Below are 19,395 nucleotides of genomic sequence, written 5' to 3'. Positions count from 1 at the left end.
CAGGTTACCAGCACGACCCGAATCGTCCAGAACAAACTCGAGGGAAAGGATGCTCTGACTTAACTGCTGTGTAGTTGAGTCACTGATATGTGGGCCATAGTAAAATGGGGCCCACATATCAGTGACTGACTCAAGTGCAGTTAATTCTCTGCTTCCAAACTCGAGATATCCAGCAACTTCCAGTCCAAAATTGGAGTGCTTGATCCGATTTTTTTCCTTGAAGACAATGGGAAGGAAATGACCACCGGGCTGGGCTTCTCCTAGTCAGTGGCCCATAGACACAGTGTGTACTCAGCCCATGGTACAAGCTTACACAAATGGGCTCCGGCCCATCGTGAAACTGGCCCACGCCTACCCAAACGCACGCACTGGTCCGAGGACTCTCGACTTCTCGTCTCGAGCCTCCCCTTCCTCGAGTTCGGCCAATGTCCACGGCCTAGCGATCCCGGCAGCTGGAGGCGACGAGCCGACGAGCAGAGGCAGAGGGCGCGGGAGGAGAGAGCCAGAGAGAGGGGGGAAGCGTGGCGAGAGGAGGAGCAGCGCGGGACGCCGCCGCCACCGCCGCAGCCTCAGCCATGTCGGTGCAGGAGTACCTGGAGAAGCACCTGCTGTCGCGCAAGATCGAGGAGGCCGTGAACGCGGCGGTCCGCGCCAAGGCCCCCGACCCGGTGCTCTTCATCTCCAACCACATGCGCCGGGCGGCGCCGGCCGTGATCACGAGCGTGCGGGCGCGCCAGATCCTCGACGGCCGCGGGGAGCCCGCCGTGGAGGTCAGCCTCCACACCAACAAGGCCGTGCACCGCGCCTCCGCGGCCGCCGCGGACGCCCCCGAGGGCGCCGCCGCCGACGCCGTCAGGGACGCCGAGAAGCGGAAGCTGCTCGCCAGGGCGGTCGCCGATGCGGTGCGGGTGATCAACGACAAGGTGTCGGAGGCGCTTGTGGGAATGGATCCGCAGCAGCAGTCGCAGATCGACCAGGCCATCATGGACTTGGACAAGGCGCATCACAAGGTAAATCCCTAAAACCCCAATCGATATCTCTTCTCACTCTATGGAATTAACCTGATCCTACATTGCTGAGCTCTATTTGATGAGAGTTATAATGAGAGATTATTCAAGGGTTGTGCTTTACCACAAACAGTCGATCGATCTGTATAATCAGCCACATGACAGTTCTTAACATTGGTTTGTTCCATGTAGATTTAATGATGAAAATAATTGATGTGTTGTTTTCTATAATTTTTTTTTAATGTCTACTCCTCTTTACTACCATCTCACTTTACTGTCAAGCCTAACTTTGTAGCAGCCAGCTCAGTACAGCTTCTATCGCTTGTAATTGTCCTGCTTTAATAACTATTGACACTGCATCATGTAGGCTGAGATTGGAGTGAATTCTATGTTGGCTGTATCAATTGCAGCTTGTAAAGCAGGTGCTGCTGAAAAAGAGGTAATAGTTCTGTATAAAATCACCACGGTTCTGGGTTAAAAGAAGGTGTTGGATATGGCAATGCATTCTTATAGTTGGTTGCTTATTTCTGTGCAGGTTCCATTGTACAAGCATATAGCAGAACTTGTTGGGAAAAGCGCTACGACACTTCCCATCCCTGCAATTACAGTCATTAATGGAGGAACACATGCTGGAAACAGTCTCCCTATTCAAGTATTCTCACTAAACCTGTAGAATTACCTTTCTTAGCCAACATTTCTCTGCAAATTACTGGATCACTCTTTTCTGCAGATTCCATTAAGAAATCTGCAAAGTTTAAATTTGTTATTCCCATGTTTCTTTCATTGTTTGAAGTTTTCTTTTTCTCTGGGAACATGTTAAGATAGTCCAGGTAGATCAACATCTTGCTATGTTGTCATATATTTTTTTTGAGACCTGCAAGTAAAGTTGCTTCTTTATAGGAAATTATGATCCTTCCTGTTGGTGCCAAAAACTTTGAAGAAGCAATGCAGATGGGTTCTGAGACATATCATCATCTGAAGGTACTATCACTAGACTACTATAACTTGCATGCTGGGCCTACCTTCCCATGGCATGCATCTGCTCCACTCTGATATGTTGACCAACCTGTTATTCAAATAGTTTAAGATTCTGTCCACAAAACTTAACTGGCATTGTATTCTGCTTTTGATGCCCTTTTCAGCTTTCTGTCCACTCTGATTAGTGTTAATTTGTTTGGGTGGATTCCTCCTTAGATAAATTTATTCTTTCAGATGTTCCAAAATTTTGTTTTTATAGTGCGAAGAGAAGCTTACTATCTTCGTGAATAGCTTCTTACCAATTGATTTGATAGGATATCATCTTGGAGAAATATGGTTCAAACAGCTGCAACATAGGTGATGATGGTGGATTTGCTCCAAATATTTCCAGGCAAGTAAGGAATCGTCTGTACCTTTTTGTGGTTCTATTATTGTTTCCCTTTTGGTCACCTGCATATTGATATCAATGTGCCGTATCCGTTGGGTCAATGTTCAGCATAACCGAAGGCTTGGATCTTGTCATTGAGGCAATAAATAGAGCTGGATATAATGGAAGGATCAAGCTAGCAATTGATGTCGCCGCTACCGATTTTTGCATGGGTAAGGATAGAAAGAGTGATTTCTTGGGTATTGGTTGTGTGATTGTTTAATATGCAGTTCCCTTGATCAAATAAAGAATCATGTGAATGATATCTGATTGATCGAATACAAGCTCTCTGCTGATCTCTCATGCATTAAAGAAAGAGTTCCTTATTATTTGAGAAAATCCATGACTCTGTTGATAACTCATTTTTCATTATTTCCATGTTTTTCAGCTTATGTACCTATGGCATTTCTGTTCACTCTTCTTGTGTCATCTCTTGATTTTACTCCCTCTATCCCAGAATATAGAGAGTTTTAGAGTTGGGCACGGTTATTAAGAAAGTAGGTAAAATTGAATAGGAAGGGGTTGTGATTGGTTGGGAAGGGAATGTTGGTGGAGAAGTTGTTATATTTTGGAACAAATCCTAAGTGGTAAAAATTGTTATATTTTGGGACGGAGGGAGTACTATTTTTCATGGCCACCTAGTATTCATTCTTCTTTGTGTCATCAGTGGAATTATGCCATTCAGTATTGCTGGTCAGCCGTCAACCTAATGGCTTATATTAACCGTACAACTTTGAACCATAGAAGCAGAGAACTTGAACAGCAATTAGAATGTGTTGTATGCTATGGTTAGTTTGTTTTGATATATCGATGACCTAAATTTCTGGCTATATTCATGCATTTTGTGCAGGAAATAAGTATGACATGGAGTTCAAGTTTGCAGAGAAATCAGGGCAGGGCTTCAAAACTGCAGATGATTTGATTGAGATTTATAGCCAGCTTTGTTCAGGTATCACATGTCTGGATTAAAATCTTTTTGTTACATCTTTTGATTTCATTCATGAGGCTTATATTTCCCCTTTTCTTTATTATACGCTAGAGTACCCACTTGTCTCAATCGAACAGCCCTTTGATAAAGATGACTGGGAGCATTCGAAGAAGTTTACCACCCTAGAGCTGTGCCAGGTGGCTAATATGTTCTTTTGAGCTTTTATTCTTCTTGTTCAGTATCTCATGACATAACATTTGTTCAGGTTGTAGGTGATGACTTATTGATGTCAGATCCCGAACGCATTAAGCGGGCAGTAAATGAGTATACCTGCAATGCTCTTGTTCTCAAGGTGAAGTATAAGTTATACTTCTATTTTTAATGCACCGAAACTGATTAGAGCTACTTTGTGCAACATCTTACTCGTATTATTGGAACTATCCAAGATTAATACCATCTGAAAGAAAGATTTGGAATTAATATTACTATATTAATAGTTGTTGTCATCTTTGTGCCGGGACGCTCAGTGCTCCCTTTGAATCTTATTTAAGTGACACTGCCATTCCAGTGTTGATTATAGTTCAAGTTTTGTGTCATATGAGTTGATTTCTAAGGCATTTACAAACAATGCAATGAAAACCAATCGTTAATAGGCTAGCATACAAATAGTCAATTCACACGTTTGGCATTTAGTACTTGAATAGGCATTTACATAAATTAATATGATAATAATTCAAGATTAACTATCCACTGGAGGAATTTACTTTTTAACTTTTAGCATGTTGTAGACATAGAGGTGCAAACGATATTTGCATGCAAATGAAGTATGAAGTATTTATTTTCTGGAATCTTCCTTGATCACTGATTTCTCTCTCAACCTCAAAGGTCATTTAGTATATACCTGAATTGTGCTTGTGTATGATATGCAGGCTAATCAAGTAGGCACTGTCACGGAAGCCATAGAGGTTGTGAGACAGGCAAAGGATGCTCATTGGGGCGTAATGGTGTCACATAGGTCCGGGGACACTGATGATTCTTTCATTGCTGACTTGGCTGTTGGTGCTGCTGCTGGACAGATCAAAGCGGGTGCTCCTTGCCGTGGAGAATGTCTCAGTAAATACAATCAGGTTTGTTTTTTGGGTTAGTTAGATTCATGCCAGAGCAACTTTTATGGTTTTGAAATATACCATTACCATTCACATATTTGCACACCGGCATCTGCTATAGAAATTGATAAGTCATAGTACAATAGCCTTTTGTTGTCGATGGGATGGTTTCTGATTATCGTGCTCATCTTCTCTGCAGCTGCTTAGAATAGAGGAAGAACTTGGAAGTGACGGTGTTTATGCAGGGGAAAATTGGAGAACCACCGCAAGCACAAGCTGACTTACAGCGTAGGTACATGAGGTGCAGGTTCCATCTTGACCTGCCTTAATGTGCTGAGCTTTCCATGGTTGGCTTGCTCAATTGTGTTTTGTTCTGGCTCGGCAAAGAGCATGGAACAGGACAGCCAAAGAAACGGGAGGGGAACAGTTTGTATTATTGGGCATTTGGGCACCACATTTTTTTTTTCCGTAGGTGTAGTGGATGAACTTGCGGAGCATTACCTATTTTAGTGATGTTTGACTGCGAATTCATTTCTTTGTGGTGAGCATGGACGTGAGTAAAATGAGTTGAGAAAGGGATTTTAAGAAATAGAGGTTTTCTCCGTTTTTTCTTCTCAGTTTACCCCATACCGTCTTGCTCTTCTTTTTTTTTCCCCTAGTACAAGGTGAACACAATTACACGCACTTGTGGATACGCACACCCACTTTGGGTCCTGCTACCTCCTTAAGCTACTATCACACATTTCAACAAAATTGGAGGTAGCGTAAACATGATCATCGAATGCACTCACATATGCAAATTAATTGGTCCTTGAAAATAACATGGAGTTTGTTTTAAAATGCGGTTTGTCCTTTTCTTGCTTTGGAACGCTAGCAGTTAAGAGAGGTTCTTAAACTTCGTGTGTTAACGTATGGAAAAAAAATGAAAATCATGTCAGTAGATTTTCAGAAGTATTTCTGTATATTTATATCTTTCTTTTTACCATGCAGTCGGGGAACAAAAAGTAATACTCAAATGTGGCCAATTTTGATATTAAACTAACTAGTCTAATTTCCTGCGCAATTTTGCATGACAGCCGCCAAAATGTTAAAAAGAAAAATGGAGATAATTTTCGGGGCTAATAAACCGAATCGTGTTCTTTCGACGCTATCATGATCGTTAGTGCCGCATACCAATTTTATGAAAAATCCACCCCCACCCCCCCCCCCCCCAAAAAAAAAAAAAAGAGAGCAAGACGACTGAACAGATAAACACACGCTCAAAAAGCAATCAACAAAATAGAGTACGGTATATCAGTACTTGCACAACGATTTCTTTGAAAGGGACATGATATTCATGGTTCACCAATGTGATCGAGTCTAGCACAGCAGAGGACACGAAATTGATAGGTCCCGGTATCCTCAGAACTGGAACATGGCATACAAGCAGGTTGTAAAACAGAGGGCTTCCGAATTTTCGCCCTCAAGCCTCACTGGAGATATGGTACATTCAGGAGGAATCTGCAGCGGCCGGTGGTGGTGCCGGCTGTGCTTCGGCGCGCTTGACTGATGCGCATTTGATCAGATGGTTGTAGCTCCCTTTCTCCTTGAAAAGTTGGGAGAAATGGTGCTTGCAGTATAGGATACCTTCCAAAGCTGCATAATTGGATGGCGAAATGGCACAGCCACCGTGAGAACATTTGAAGCAGGACTTGTGGTAGGCCTGTCCTTCAACTGTCACCTGCAAATAAAAGCTTATCATCACAACCACTGCATGTTCCAAAGACTTGAGGAGCATAATTGAAATAAATTCTTGGTAAATAAGTACAATCAAGGCAGAACCTTACAACTTGTTACAGTAGAACAATACAATTAGGCGGAATAATGTACCTAAAAGATCCCTCTGATCATTCATCCCTATTTCAACATCTAACAATGCAATTTTGGAAGAAATGACCTAACAACACTACAGTATGAAACTAAGATGAAAAGAGCAGAAATTATGGGGCATTACCTTCTCTAGAGGATACGCTGTTTTACTGCAAGTGGCACACTTCTCCTGTGTCCCTGAAAACATGCGTGCGGCTTTGCTAGGTGATCTTGTCTGAAATGAATGTTTCAGACAAAATTAGTTGAAAAGCGAGGTAGCATCACATAGAAACATAGAAGTACTTTGGAATGAAAACAGACAAGCAATGCATGCAGCCAATGGCACTCACCAGCTCAGGAGTCAACTTCTCCGATGCGGGTTTCGCGGCTGCATAAAATTGAACAAATAAGCAGGGCCAGAGCATCAGAATTCATAACACATTTTATCAACAAAATAAACAGGTTGTCAATGTTCGCAATTTTGGAATTCAATAGTAGCCTACGTGATTGGAAGCTCTTGTTGTAGCTCCCGGTCTCCTTGAACAGTTGCTCGAAATGGGGCTTGCAGTATGGCACTCCTTCAATCGAGGAGTAGTTGCCAAGCTGTAAAATCGCAAAGCGAGATAACCAGAACGATTGTCAGACTGACGCAAATCTTTGCCTGAACAAGCACGACTACTCCTAACTGATTAATCAAAAGCCGACTTTTCTCATGATCCTCTTTTACCAAGTCAGCAGATGTGAAACGGACAAAACCATGATCTCTCAAACACGAAATTCGAGCAGGAAAACCCAAGCACCAGATCCATTCACGACATCAATCCACAGATCTACTACTACTGCTTGCGACATTACAGATTGCACTATCCTACAGATCCATCTTTACTTTTCCCCCGGCCATAAAAACGTCTTTTTCCCTCTTCTGCTTTTTTTTTTCACCTCCAGAACAAAAGAACAGGTAGGAAGCGAAAGAAAAAAGAAAAAGCATATATGCGCGCGATCAGGGAGGAGGAGGGGACATACGGAGAGGGTGGACTTGCAGTGTTGGCACTTGAAGCAGGAGCGGTGGAAGACGACGCCGTCGGTGGAGAGCTGGTCCATCGGGTACACCGTCTTGGTGCACACCTTGCACTTCTGCTGCGTCCCGCTAAACATCGTAGCCTCCTCCTCTCCTCACCCTCTCTCTTCCTGCTGCGGCGGCGGAGGCGGCGCGGCGAGCTGGAAGATCTGAGCCCGATCTGATCTCCTCCCGCGCTGAAACGAGCACCCCTCGCGGCGTCCCTCCCAATGGCCGGCCGCGGTTATATAACGCGGGTGAGCAATGGGATTTTGAGGATTTTTTGGGCGTCTCAAGTCTCAACTCGCGTCGACGCCGCCTCACTTTTGCCGCGACGGAAAGGAAAAAGGAGAGAGCGGGTCAGTGAGACCGATGGGCCCCGCGAGGTGCAGCGCTCATTAACAAAAATACGCAATTATTACTGCCATTAGTGGTGTCCCCGTGCGGCTTAGCCTACGCGCACGCAGCGGCTTGCTTACAAAGCGGCCACTCGTCTCGCTGCAAGTGGGGTCCCGGAGACGAGGGGGTCCACATGGCATCGAGCCTTCTACGGCTCCGCCATTGCAGTAGAGGTGTGTCATCAATAGGCAGCAGCTGTAGCCTGTAGGACGAGGAGAGAGAGAGAAGTGCAGCAGAAGCAACGCAACGACGACTGCTAGCTGCGTCCGCATGGATGGTTGGGGGGGGGGGGGGGGGGGTGGGGGACGGGGCATGGGGCCCGCGTGCCAGGCTCTCAGTGGATGATGGCGTGATGACAGATACTTTCATCGCGTAGTGGTGCGGCCCACGACGTCGGCCAGCCTTCTCCGGCTGCCTCGTCGGACTATCCCCTTGTACCTTCTCCTCCATTGGCATTTGTTGCTTGGAATTAGAGCAGCACATTATGCCCTGCATAGCGCATTGCAGTACACCGTAGTTTTCCTTCCGTCTCATAAACAATAAATCAACTAGATGTGATGCATTCTAGTATAATAAATCTAGATAGATGTGTATCCAAATATTATGTCGGTATTTTATAGGATGGAAGGGTACTCTCTCTCCATTTTATCGAAAAAAAAAACATTGCAGAGAGAAAGGACGATTTCTTGTATTGATACGTGCACCGCCGAGTTCGGTCCTCTACGTCGATGGTGAGACGCTGAATTGTGGGCCCATCACAGCAGGCGAGTAGCATTGGCACGGCAGTGGCCTGTGGCCAGCTCTAGCTTAGCTTAGCAAACGGACAAGGTATCAATGCATCATTTACTCCAATGACACCTGTGTTACACCTACGGCTCGTTTTAGCAACTCTTGCTTTTAAGCGTGATTTGGGTCAGGAACGTACGATCTGCTGGTGGGCATCACCATTCGTCCACTGGATCATAACTTGGCAAGCATAGCGTGACGTTTTTTTTAATATGTTGCAACCAATTTAAAAATGTAACCTTTTTCCCCAATACTTTAGCAAAGAGAATAATAGATATAATAGGAATGTAGGATTCAACAAAAGAATTACCCCATTCAAGCCTTGTTCAATTAATCCCTTCCTCAAGAGAATTGAAGGGGATTTGGAAATAATTTATTTCATATGTATTGTAGTGTGAAATTATTTTCTCTCAATCCTTTTCTCTTAGGATTAAACGAACCAAGCTTCAAAGGGGAAAAAACATTCGCTGTTGCTGTTCAACAAAACATATGGCAAGATATAGGAGTAGATGCATCGCACAGCTCATCCAACAAGAACATGATTCCGGTCAACCAGGCTTGCAACGACACAAGAATAGGATTTGAAGCATGTCCTCTCATCGTCTTTGCCCCTGGCAACCACCGAGTCCGACGAACACGCCATTATTACGATGCCCGGCACCAACCGGAAATACGGTCAACAGCTTGACGGCGTGACGCCAACCGAATCACAGGCGAACTGCGAACAGCATTAGCCTAAATGCCGAATGGCATCACTAGGATGGGGAACAACCTTAGCCTAGATGCCAAATGACCTCACTAGCCTATCACCTGGTGTCCTGCTTTATCCGTCCTAAAATATAACAACCTACTCCTTTGTCTTAAAATATATATAGTAACTTAGGAGAATAATGTACTAACCCTCTCCGGTCCAGATTAATTGTACTAGGTTGTGTCTAATTATTTGCTAGGTTGCTATTATATTCTTAGACAGAGGAAGTAATTAGCTCATGCGACATTATTAGGTTTAGTGTCATTTTAGTCATGGAAGTTTTTCAGATAAGATGGAACCAATGGATTTCATACGGTAGAACGGGAAAATATACGGTGGAAACCACATATGTAGTACCATTGGTAAAAAATAGACATATTAGATTTGTCCAAGTCATCGCGAGTAAAAATTTTACTTGCAGATTTACTCATAATGACGTGGACAAATCTCAGACATTTATTTTTTGATCCAACGGTAGTTTTCAGTTTTCTACTATATATATGTGGTTTTCCTAGGTAGAACAGTTAGCTATATACTCCCTCCATTCCAAATTGATCTACATATTTTATAGGTACACCAAGACCAAGAAAAGCTAATAACTCTCTCATACTATATTTACTCTAGCAACAAACTCGATGTATACACCATCCCTAATATTTCTTAGCCAATAGCAAATCAAGATATTGCATGTGGGTTATAAATACTTGTGTGCATAGATGCATGCATCAATGTCCATTTACTCCAATGTACAAATAACGAATACTCAATAAATGAACACAAATATGTAGATCATTTAAGAATAACTTCAAAAAAAACTATATTAGATCAATTTGGAATGGATGGAGTAGCATCGAAGCTGTCTGCAGAGACGCAAGCAAAAAACTACGTGGGATCAAAGAATAACAATGGAATGATGGAATCAAAATCAGTTGTCATAAATAGTTCAGACCTTCAGGGTACTGATAACGTTCGGTGCAACCATGTTATACTAGCAAATCATAATGATTCCTCCCACTGTATAACAGTCTTACTGGCACCTTTTTCTTCCACTGTTTTGAGTCCTTGGAGAATTCCAGTCCATACTCTGCTATAGGAATAAAACCATTTCCACGCCCATGGTACTGTTACACAAACAGGAAAGATGTAAGTCGAGCAGCTGAAATGGGGGATTGTAAAGGCTAGCTATGAAAGAAAAGCAACATAAGATTGTTTGCAAGGAAACAGACAATAGTGCAATGAGTACATCCAACTAGCAACTCCAAACTGGAGGATGGGTCAGTTATAAGCAAGAAAAATGCAAAGAGAAGCATTCAGACGTTCACTATATTTTCATTAAGTTCCATCCATCAGTTGCAAATGCATTCCTATGTTCTGTAATTTTTTTTCCTCTGAACCTAAAAAATATCTAAATTCTGAACCTCTTAGGATTCAGAGCATTACAACAAGATAACAGAAATATAGAATGAAATCCAGATGTTTGGAATCACTTTAGCAGATCATCTCACTCTCAACCATTCATCATGAAGCACAAGTAAACCTTGGCACATTGCCTATTCTAGCTGTCTTCTCGGTACTTTAACATTCCCAGATCTAATTTGCATGGTGACGGAAGGTCCTAAAATTAATTGGTCTACCAATATCTGGTGTCTATTTTTTCTCTTGCAATAAAGTCTATTAGAAACAGTACGAATTCATGGTTTGACACCCATTTTGCCTTCAACGATATGCCAACTGTCTCTTTGAAATGCTGGTTATGGTCTCATATTAATGTCCAAAACAACATTTATTTTGCAACCATCTAGAGATAGATTTAATTAGAAATACTCTCTTCTTTAAGGCACAATTCACAACATGTTTACATTTTTGGGTCACACATTCATGTATATGTGTTATCCATGTATATAGAGGCTTACCTCACGCTCTGGAATATAAATAATGATTGGCTGCCGACACAATTTAGACAAAACCTGAAACATCAATATGTCAGATGTAGAATAGATTTGTATGAAACGACCATATGTACTGATACAAAGCAAGAGATGCCCTTACACTCTACTATGAAACAGGTAGGGATGAAAACGGATCGGAAACGGACGGAAACTAGCTTTATCATATTCGTTTTCATATTTTTTTTTCGGAATCGGAATCAAAAACTCGGATACGGAAATGAAATCGGATATTATCGAATACAGATACGGAGCGAATACGAGACGGAACGAATACGGTAGCAAATATTTACCGGTATATAAAAAACCCCTCAAATTGAGGTTCTTGATAAAGGAAGAGATATCGCTTATTATTTTAGTTCAACATCTCCAACATTTATATCATCAATTTTGTATACGGTCCCACAACTGTATGTGAAAATCGATTTTCATGGCTGTTCCTTTAAGAGATCCATATGCAAATATGATTATCATTTTCTATTCCCAAGACCTTTTACTAGATGTATAACTTACTTACCAGTGTATAAATTGGAGATGTTATTTATTTTACTTCACATCTTCGAAACTTGTAATGTTTGTATTATACTTTAAATGCTTTCAAATACAAATGTTATAAACTACAAAGTGGTAGATCCGTTGAGCTCTACAATTTTGATATGGAACACATCTCCATCAGATGTCGTTTGAATTGTAGATCCGAGATTTTGTAAAAATTAATATGGTATATTATAATGAATATTTAGACCTTTAAATGACCTCAAATAATAAAATAGTCAATAATAAAGTTGTAGATCTCATCGAGCTCTACAATGTTGATATAAAGTTTGTCTTCATCTGATTCCGTATGAAAAAGTTATAAATATATACGTGTTTTTTCTAAAATTTGCTCAATGTCTGCGGATATCCGAAAAAAAAATCCGGATAGTTTCCGAGCGTTTTCCGATTCCGACGGATAGTACCCTTACTGTATTCGTTTTCGTTTCCGAGAAAAAATATCCGAATTCGTTTCCGAATCCGAAAATTTCTGAATAATTCCGACCGAAACTATCCGAATCCGAAAAATGGTTCGGATGGACGGAAACTATCCGAACCAGTTTCATCCCTAGAAACAGGTAAACCTACTTTTGGTAGAATCTTCAGAGCGAAACGATCAAACAATATTATATTTTTTGGCACACTTAAGGAGCGATGCATAAACATGGTGCACATACTTTTTTTAGAGTATGATACATATACTAGAAACAGGTGTTCTATATGTCTAAATGATGTATGGTTGCTGTTTATATTAATAGTGCATGCTAACTTTAGAATTATGAAAACTATACCAAGAGTTCTGACTCTCCACCCCAGAAATCAGATCGCCTTATTCTATGGCAGTAGCTGCAAAACCAGGATAGTCAGCCTCTTTATCACAGGTCATGCCATAAAAATGAATTGAGGACATAAGAATCTAACCGCCTCAATGATTCATCCACAGTAATTGCTATAACTGCCTCTTCATATTTTTGTCGTTCAGTCTCATCATCGCAGATAACTTCTTTTACTGCCATCCGTAAATCATCTAGGAAATTGAAAAAGGATATCAACACAAAAGTATATTAAAATAATATATCATCTTCAAACTTCGAACTTCAATGGAAATCTGTGCGCAAAATCTTCAGCTCATTAGGTGAAAGATGGGTAGTGTCATAAGTTTATTTGGAGAGTGAAGTTGCTCATGAAAAGTCATACTTGACAAGGCTGCTGGGTAGAGAGGATATACTGGGAATTTGCCACTTTGTAAGAGGGGATGTTGTGAGAGGGATTAAACTCGTTTGGTGCAGAGTGGAAAAAATTTAAATGCCCCCTGGATAACGGAACATTTAATTTTTTGCCACTCCAGATTTATCTTTTTGTCACGTCACAAGTCACATATGCGAAAGTGGCACATAGGGGGGTGGTATTACTGGTAAGGGAACATGGAAACTGGTAGGGAACATTTTACTGAGACAGTTTCAGCAATGACAGTTTTACTGAGACGAAACTGGTAGGAAACATGCATTCTTAAATGCAAGAATTCTGTTCTAGACATTCTTCGACCAAAACAATGACCTCTTGAGGTGCCAACAAGAAATGTCTGAACAGTGGTGGCAGCAAATTATGCCTAACTAACTTGATGTTTCAAACAGTAGCTAGGTTAATTTCCTACATAAGTTACGGTCAGAAGTTAAAACTTCTGCCATGGAACGAACAATATGGAAATCCTAAATTAATGCATGCTTTAACAAAGTTGTTTTGAAGCCAAAGATAAGAACTGCAATGCAGTCTAATTTATGCAATTGATGGACAAGTGGGCTACTCGAATCTCACAAGAATAATAGGAGCTCTCTCTTTATATGCCTTGTGTTGACAAGTTTTCCCTCCTTTTTGTAGTGGATGTTCTGTTTTCTGAATAAGCATTATTTAAGTTGTAGGAGTGCGCTGAACAAAATAAAATTTTAAAAAATGATTTATGTATCAAAAGATTACGGTAGCATCTAAGGGTGAGTTTGAGAGATAGGGGATTGAGAAGATTGGGAAGATACGCAAAACGAGATGAGCCATTAGCGCATGATTAATTGAGTATAAACTATTTTAAATTTCAAAAATGGATTAATATGATTTTTTAAAGCAACTTTCCTATAGAAAATTTTTGCAAAAAACGCATCATTTAGTAGTTTGGGAAGCGTGCGCGCGGAAAACAAGGTGTTTTCTCACCCTATCTCACACAAACGAACACAGCCTAAATATACTTTCCTCAGAGCTATTGCAGTTACTTTCGTAAATGTAAATTCAAAGCTCTAGAGATAGCTCAGCTGCACAGGCTGTCTCAAACAACTGTGAATATTTATCCATGAACAAAGCATAATTGCAGGTTACCTGCATCTTGTACCTCCTCCCTTGAGGTCAATGGAATCCCCTTGTTCTTTGCCATTCCTTTCACCTACGAGGAGACACACCAGGGTTTCCTTGAGAATCCAGAGAAATTCCCAATGCGCAATTGAACAGGACAAGACGTACCAACGCCCGAAACATGCACCGGCCATCACCCGTGACCCTCTGGACCCCGTAGTGCTCCACCTTGTTCAGCGCCCCCGACCACCCGCCCCTCCTGCAATCCCCCGGACGAATCACACACAACCCTACCGCGACACAAAGATCAGCAGAGGAGGAGAAAGGGAAACCAGCCGTACGTACAGGGAGGTAGCAACCCTAGAAAAGCAGCTGAGGCCGGGCCAAACTGGAGCAGGAGCGGGCGAGGCCGCGGCCGCGGCCGCGGAGTCCTCGAGGAGCTCGAACCTCGCCTCGCCGTCACGGAGCCGCGCGAGAAGGGTGGCTGCAACATCCAGCACAAAATCAAAGCCATGCGCGCGAACTAGGATAAGCCATACCATCGAGTAGAGAAAGGCGAGCGACCGACGCGCCGACCATTGCACGGCCGCACCGCTTGCGCCATCGGAGCGCAATCTGCAGCCACCACCAGCAGATGAGCAGAGAAGCGGAGAGGAAGAATTCTGCAAGAGTGGGCGGTGTTTGCCGTCTTGTGCAGATATGCGGCCGAGGAGAGGAAACGGACGGGGGCCCAGTTATCAACGGGGACTTTGTTGTTGGGCCTTCGGCCGCATACGCGACGTTCCGGGCCTGCAAACGAACACCCGAGTACGCGCGCCGCCGCGAGATGCACCGCGCGCGCGGTCAAATTCCGTCCTCCTGGCATCTCACGCGCACGTCCACCTCTCGCTAAGCCAATCGACCCACCCACCAACCTCTACACCTCCCTGCAGATATTTATCCTCAGAAGTCACAAAAATATCTCGTCCATATCCACCCGCGGCGCGGACCACGCAGCCATCACGCCAATATAGCCCGAGCACCCGCACCACAGTCCCCTCGTCGTCCTTGGACTGCTTGAAGCTTACACGAGCGCTAGCTAACGAAGGCACAGCGCGCTTCGCGCGAAAGATCGGAAGAAATGTCGAGGCCGGCCAGGAGCGACGCGCACCTGTCCCCGGAGGGGGAGGCGGCGATGGAGGCCGAGGTGCGGGAGTACTACGACGAGGCGGCGCCCAAGCGCCACTCCAAGCCCTCCCGCAGCGAGCCCTCCGCCGTCTACACCGACGCGCTCGTCCCCGACGACTCCCACCCCGAGCTCGACAGGTTCCAGCAGCTCGAAGCCCACACCGAGGTCTCCCAGTCCCAACTCTCAACTGCACTTTCATATATGTGTCCCACGAAAGCTTAGAGTTGATCTTACGGTGTTATTACGTGGTGGTTTGCTGCTGCAGAAATTGGTGTGCGAGGGTGGCAAGGCAGGGGATGAGTTCGTGGAGACGGAGTACTACAAGGATCTCGGCTGCGTCGGCAAGCAGCACCACACGGTACGTAACGTCGCTGCCTAGTTCCCTCATGCTTCCATCCATTAATTCGAACTGATCACAGTGCACTTATGATCTTAATTTGTGTGTGCACTGTCAATATCCTGCAGACTGGAACAGGGTTCATCAAGATGGACAAGCCCTCGGCGGACGCCTCGTTTCATCTGTCTGATGACCCAGATGCATCGGAGCGCCATGCCTCCTGCAAGGGAAATCCTGCTACAAACGAGTGGATCCCATCAGCTGACACGGTAACTGTACTTGTTTAAGTTGTCCAATGCTGTATACATGCCTGTTCTTCAGCAATTATCAACAGAGTTTGGTTGAAATTCTGTTCAAGAAGCATCAGTAAGCAAGCAACCAGTTGTTGGTTTCAGGTGTATCCGGCGTCAGACAAGCCCAACAGAAGTGACAGCTGAGCAACGCGCGCTCTACATGACTACACGTACAGCCAGATGTATGCATTCCACCAGCATATAAAGAAGCCACACTTGGTTATTCACATAGGACACATGCATCTTTACTGTTCTGCAAGGAGTTTCTTGTGGTGTTAACCGTGTTGTACTCCCAAGAACTTGTGCTTCGATCACAGATTTGTGTTTGGGGGCAGCAAGTATTACAGGAAATAAAAACAGCATTATTATGTTATGGTCTAGTAGCTGGTCATTATTTTGTTAAGCAGCCACTGCCTAGCCACACTAATTTTGGATACACTGCTTATCCAAACCCTTTCCCCGCAACCAAAACAGATCGGCGAGGAAAATGATAAAAGCAACAAAAAAAAAGTACCAAATTGGATTAGCAAATTACAGGGTGGAGTACACATCAACACTTCCAGATGTTGCTATCGCGAGCACTTCGGCGGATCAGTCCCGGTGTGCAGAGGCAGCCGCGGCGTCGTGAGGCGGCTGGAGGCGGAGGCGAGCGAGCTCGGCGTCGATGCGGCCGGTGAGGATGAGGGCGAACATGCGGAGGTCGCAGAGGAAAGACCAGACGGGGTGGCCGAACGTGGCTGGCCGGTTGCCCTCCACGAAGAAGTGGCTGTACCACGCCATACCGTAACCCAGGACGGGCGCGGCGAGGAGTGGCGCGGCGCGGCCGGAGACGGCCGCGAGGAGCGCGCAGGCGAGCGCGGCGAGCGTGCCGAGGAAGTGCCACCGCCGGGTGCCGGGCTTGGAGTGCTGGGTCAGGTAGAACCCCCAGAACTCCTCCATGCTACCGAACCCATGGCTCGCCGCCGCCTCCTGCTCGCCCCTCCCCATCGCGTGCTGGTTGCCTGGTTTTGGTTGCGGCTTCGGAGACGTGTACGTATACCCACCCTGCCACCCACCCGCGAGAAGGCGATTTTTTTCTGTGGAAGAAAAGGCAATCCTTGATTGTTAATTCTGCTGGCGCGAGTCTCAATCGGGGAGGATGGCGCAGGTCACGATCGGGGAGGATGGCGCGCAGATCGAAGGAGATTGCTGGCTCACAAGAACACGCGCCCGACAACACGACGATGTCCACGAGGACCTGTGCTGGGATATTAACCCGCGATTGATTGGATTTGCAGAAGGTAGGAGCAGTGCAGTACTCCGTACTCCCAAGGATTATTCTCTTTTGAATAAGATTAAGCAAGAATAGAATGCCCTTATTAAATAAGATTTGTTTGTGGGACGTAAACTTTTATTTCTCGAGGGGACTTCTTCTCGTTGTTTATTAAAATTTTTTAAAAGACATTGACAACTGTTAACGACCAAATTTGGTAATATCAGCATCGGGGGTGAACATGGGATCGAAGCGGAACCAAAGATAAGGGTTGTTGCGGGAACAGAGTAAGAATCGGCTGGAGTCCAGATCGGCTACGACTAGAATCGGCTAAATCTGAATCAGACTGGGTTAGGTGATACAGCCGATTCCGGCAATATGACTCGTATCCAACATTGGGTTTGAGTTGATATGCTTCAAGATGATTGCCGCACGTGGATAGAGTCCTGAAAAGGTAATTATATCTATTAATTAGGATGTTTTATGTAATTTCCTTAGAGATATGTTTAGGGCAAAAGTCTGCCGCAAAGACTTATGGTATCTTAGAGTTTGTTAGAGATAATAGTCGTGTCCGGTATGGACATATCTTATAATTCTCGGGTATAAATAGACCCCGAGCCCTATGTAATAAAAAACACACACACGTTCAATACAATTTCGGCGCATCGCCACCTTTTTGCTTTAGTTTTATTTCGACGAGTTCTTACTTTCGGGTTGAGCTGCATCGGTTTTGATCTTCAACAAGAGGTAAAACTTGTTATGACGGCTTGTATTCTCGGGATTAGTGCTTCCATCTTTATGATACTCTAATATTGTTTACGTAATTCATCGAGTTATCATATATCGTACATAATCTCTTGCAATATCGCTATCTAACCTACAATCGGCTAACATCTGTTAGTAGAGCGCAGCCGATTAGGTTAGATTTTGATGTTGATTTAGATTATATAAGATATCTACCACTCTATGAAACTTCCAGCGGCTTGATTGTCTAGATATTGTTCTTCTTTTCATACTTAATGCTGCATCAGTTGAGTTTGATCTATTAAGTCGTGCTTAGAATATCAATCTCTAGCCCGCCTTCTGGTTGCCGATTAGGGTAGTATCGGAGTTTCAGCCGATCTTATCTGATTTAACCATATTCGCTCTATATGCTTCAGTGACATGTTAAATCCGCCCTTTATGTCAAGATCTTATTGCATTTAAGTATATCAAGCTTTTGTTTGATATATTATACTTGTTTTAATATCCTGATATAGAGTAGTATCGGAGTATTAACCGATACATGCTAAATTTATATGATCGGCTATGCTATAAACATATATAGTCCTGTTATTAATATATAGTTTGATCCAAGTGATTTATACTGTCTTGGCATGGCGACCGATCTATCTCAATCACTTGATTTAAATATATATCGATATAAGAACTATATATTGGTAATATCTACAGCCGATCGAGTAGGTTTAGTTCTTTATTATCTATTTATAGTCGCCGATCGATTTACATATGACATCGGCTCAAAGATAAATGATATGTCATCGGCACTTAGCCGATCAGCTATCATTTATAGATTTAACCGCGATCTCTTTGTTTCTATTTCTTGTTGATTGTAGAATCAAATCAACTGGCACGCTAACACACCCGAAGGCGAGCTTTGGACCTGCACTGGAGTTAAGCAGATCTCCCAGGCCTCGTGTTTTACGTCAACAACAACATAGATTAATATGAAATATACCAGTCCACAAATATGAAAGACCAAATTCAACTTCTACAAGTTGCAATAAAAATAACAAATTAAGCTGAGAATAGTTATCGCACATTCGCAACTATATTTGTTATTTTTGTTGTAACTTGTAGAAGTTCAATTTAAACTTGCAATGTTTGTGGAGTGATATATTTCATATTAATCTATATTGCCAATTTTTTTATATTTTTTATAGCTATTTAGGTGATATGCACGAAACGAGAGGATATCCCCTCGAGGGATGAAATCACTTTCCCTTGTTTATGGATGAGTGGATAGTTGAAGGTTAAAATAGATAGAAATTTGAATTTGAGTTGATTGATGTGACAAGTATTACACCAAAATCTTTTATATTGTGGGATAATTGGAAGGAGCAAAATCCTATATTACGAGACATAGGGAGTATCGATGCATTGTTTGTGTTGCTACCGAGTACCGACTTTAGTACAACTGTACAAGTAGTCAAGTACTATAAAACAAAATTACGGGATGTT

General features: G+C 43.2%; 5 protein-coding genes and 1 long non-coding RNA gene across 8 annotated transcripts; 3 read left to right on the top strand and 3 right to left on the bottom strand.

Moving 5' to 3' along the window:
- The first annotated feature begins 414 nt into the window (after nt 1–414).
- Nucleotides 415–5,068, top strand: LOC4332356 (cytosolic enolase 3). Its single transcript, XM_015774983.3, has 11 exons — nt 415–1,010; nt 1,375–1,446; nt 1,543–1,659; nt 1,908–1,988; nt 2,300–2,376; nt 2,482–2,585; nt 3,263–3,361; nt 3,452–3,537; nt 3,606–3,692; nt 4,270–4,467; nt 4,646–5,068. Exons 1-11 carry the CDS (start codon nt 576–578, stop codon nt 4,724–4,726), a joined length of 1,437 nt encoding a protein of 478 aa, XP_015630469.1. The 5' UTR covers nt 415–575; the 3' UTR covers nt 4,727–5,068.
- Nucleotides 5,069–5,757: 689 nt separating this feature from the next.
- LOC4332355 (LIM domain-containing protein WLIM2a) lies at nt 5,758–7,571 on the bottom strand. Its single transcript, XM_015774986.3, has 5 exons — nt 7,318–7,571; nt 6,798–6,897; nt 6,645–6,682; nt 6,440–6,529; nt 5,758–6,166 (listed from the first exon to the last, which is right to left on the bottom strand). The coding sequence occupies exons 1-5, from the start codon at nt 7,447–7,449 to the stop codon at nt 5,936–5,938; spliced, it is 591 nt and encodes a 196-aa protein (XP_015630472.1). The 5' UTR covers nt 7,450–7,571; the 3' UTR covers nt 5,758–5,935.
- Nucleotides 7,572–9,977: 2,406 nt separating this feature from the next.
- LOC4332354 (OVARIAN TUMOR DOMAIN-containing deubiquitinating enzyme 3) lies at nt 9,978–14,776 on the bottom strand. 3 transcript variants are annotated; one of them, XM_015777336.3, is made up of 9 exons: nt 14,681–14,776; nt 14,450–14,588; nt 14,273–14,363; nt 14,132–14,195; nt 12,689–12,794; nt 12,559–12,613; nt 11,201–11,254; nt 10,237–10,408; nt 9,978–10,147 (listed from the first exon to the last, which is right to left on the bottom strand). In XM_015777336.3, the coding sequence occupies exons 1-8, from the start codon at nt 14,706–14,708 to the stop codon at nt 10,271–10,273; spliced, it is 675 nt and encodes a 224-aa protein (XP_015632822.1). In that variant the 5' UTR covers nt 14,709–14,776; the 3' UTR covers nt 9,978–10,147; nt 10,237–10,270. The 3 variants fall into 3 exon arrangements, with proteins under 3 accessions (XP_015632822.1, XP_015632820.1, XP_025879957.1); XM_015777334.3 differs by having other exon boundaries at nt 9,978–10,408; XM_026024172.2 differs by having other exon boundaries at nt 9,978–10,408; nt 14,450–14,776.
- Nucleotides 14,777–15,144: 368 nt separating this feature from the next.
- Nucleotides 15,145–16,282, top strand: LOC4332353 (uncharacterized). The gene is made up of 4 exons (XM_015777337.3): nt 15,145–15,437; nt 15,538–15,630; nt 15,738–15,878; nt 16,005–16,282. Exons 1-4 carry the CDS (start codon nt 15,225–15,227, stop codon nt 16,044–16,046), a joined length of 489 nt encoding a protein of 162 aa, XP_015632823.1. The 5' UTR covers nt 15,145–15,224; the 3' UTR covers nt 16,047–16,282.
- On the bottom strand, nt 16,244–16,905 carry LOC4332352 (uncharacterized). The gene has a single exon (XM_015777338.3). The coding sequence runs from the start codon at nt 16,887–16,889 to the stop codon at nt 16,494–16,496; it is 396 nt and encodes a 131-aa protein (XP_015632824.1). The 5' UTR covers nt 16,890–16,905; the 3' UTR covers nt 16,244–16,493.
- Nucleotides 16,906–17,042: 137 nt separating this feature from the next.
- Nucleotides 17,043–17,838, top strand: LOC136355751 (uncharacterized). Its single transcript, XR_010740083.1, has 2 exons — nt 17,043–17,182; nt 17,382–17,838. It is a non-coding gene; the product is annotated as an uncharacterized lncRNA (long non-coding RNA).
- The last annotated feature ends 1,557 nt before the right edge of the window (nt 17,839–19,395 follow it).

Source organism: Oryza sativa, chromosome 3 (genome assembly GCF_034140825.1).
Source record: "Oryza sativa Japonica Group chromosome 3, ASM3414082v1".
NCBI lineage: Eukaryota > Viridiplantae > Streptophyta > Magnoliopsida > Poales > Poaceae > Oryza > Oryza sativa.
This window is presented reverse-complemented; position numbering and strand designations above follow the sequence as displayed.

What these genes read in the sequence shown, in the direction of transcription:
- LOC4332356 (XM_015774983.3), top strand. Translation starts at nt 576, where the DNA reads ATGTCGGTGCAGGAGTACCTGGAGAAGCACCTGCTGTCGCGCAAGATC. An exon ending in GAAACAGTCTCCCTATTCAA is followed by an intron (nt 1,660 to 1,907) that starts GTATTCTCACTA and finishes GCTTCTTTATAG; the next exon opens with GAAATTATGATCCTTCCTGT. An exon ending in CGCTACCGATTTTTGCATGG is followed by an intron (nt 2,586 to 3,262) that starts GTAAGGATAGAA and finishes CATTTTGTGCAG; the next exon opens with GAAATAAGTATGACATGGAG.
- LOC4332355 (XM_015774986.3), bottom strand. Translation starts at nt 7,449, where the DNA reads ATGTTTAGCGGGACGCAGCAGAAGTGCAAGGTGTGCACCAAGACGGTG. An exon ending in ACTGCAAGTCCACCCTCTCC is followed by an intron (nt 6,898 to 7,317) that starts GTATGTCCCCTC and finishes GCGATTTTACAG; the next exon opens with CTTGGCAACTACTCCTCGAT. An exon ending in CAACAAGAGCTTCCAATCAC is followed by an intron (nt 6,683 to 6,797) that starts GTAGGCTACTAT and finishes AATTTTATGCAG; the next exon opens with CCGCGAAACCCGCATCGGAG.
- LOC4332354 (XM_026024172.2), bottom strand. Translation starts at nt 14,646, where the DNA reads ATGGTATGGCTTATCCTAGTTCGCGCGCATGGCTTTGATTTTGTGCTG. An exon ending in GTGGAGAGTCAGAACTCTTG is followed by an intron (nt 11,255 to 12,558) that starts GTATAGTTTTCA and finishes TTGATGTTTCAG; the next exon opens with GTTTTGTCTAAATTGTGTCG. An exon ending in TTTATATTCCAGAGCGTGAG is followed by an intron (nt 10,409 to 11,200) that starts GTAAGCCTCTAT and finishes TTTGTGTAACAG; the next exon opens with TACCATGGGCGTGGAAATGG.
- LOC4332353 (XM_015777337.3), top strand. Translation starts at nt 15,225, where the DNA reads ATGTCGAGGCCGGCCAGGAGCGACGCGCACCTGTCCCCGGAGGGGGAG. An exon ending in TCGGCAAGCAGCACCACACG is followed by an intron (nt 15,631 to 15,737) that starts GTACGTAACGTC and finishes AATATCCTGCAG; the next exon opens with ACTGGAACAGGGTTCATCAA. An exon ending in GGATCCCATCAGCTGACACG is followed by an intron (nt 15,879 to 16,004) that starts GTAACTGTACTT and finishes TGTTGGTTTCAG; the next exon opens with GTGTATCCGGCGTCAGACAA.
- LOC4332352 (XM_015777338.3), bottom strand. Translation starts at nt 16,889, where the DNA reads ATGGGGAGGGGCGAGCAGGAGGCGGCGGCGAGCCATGGGTTCGGTAGC.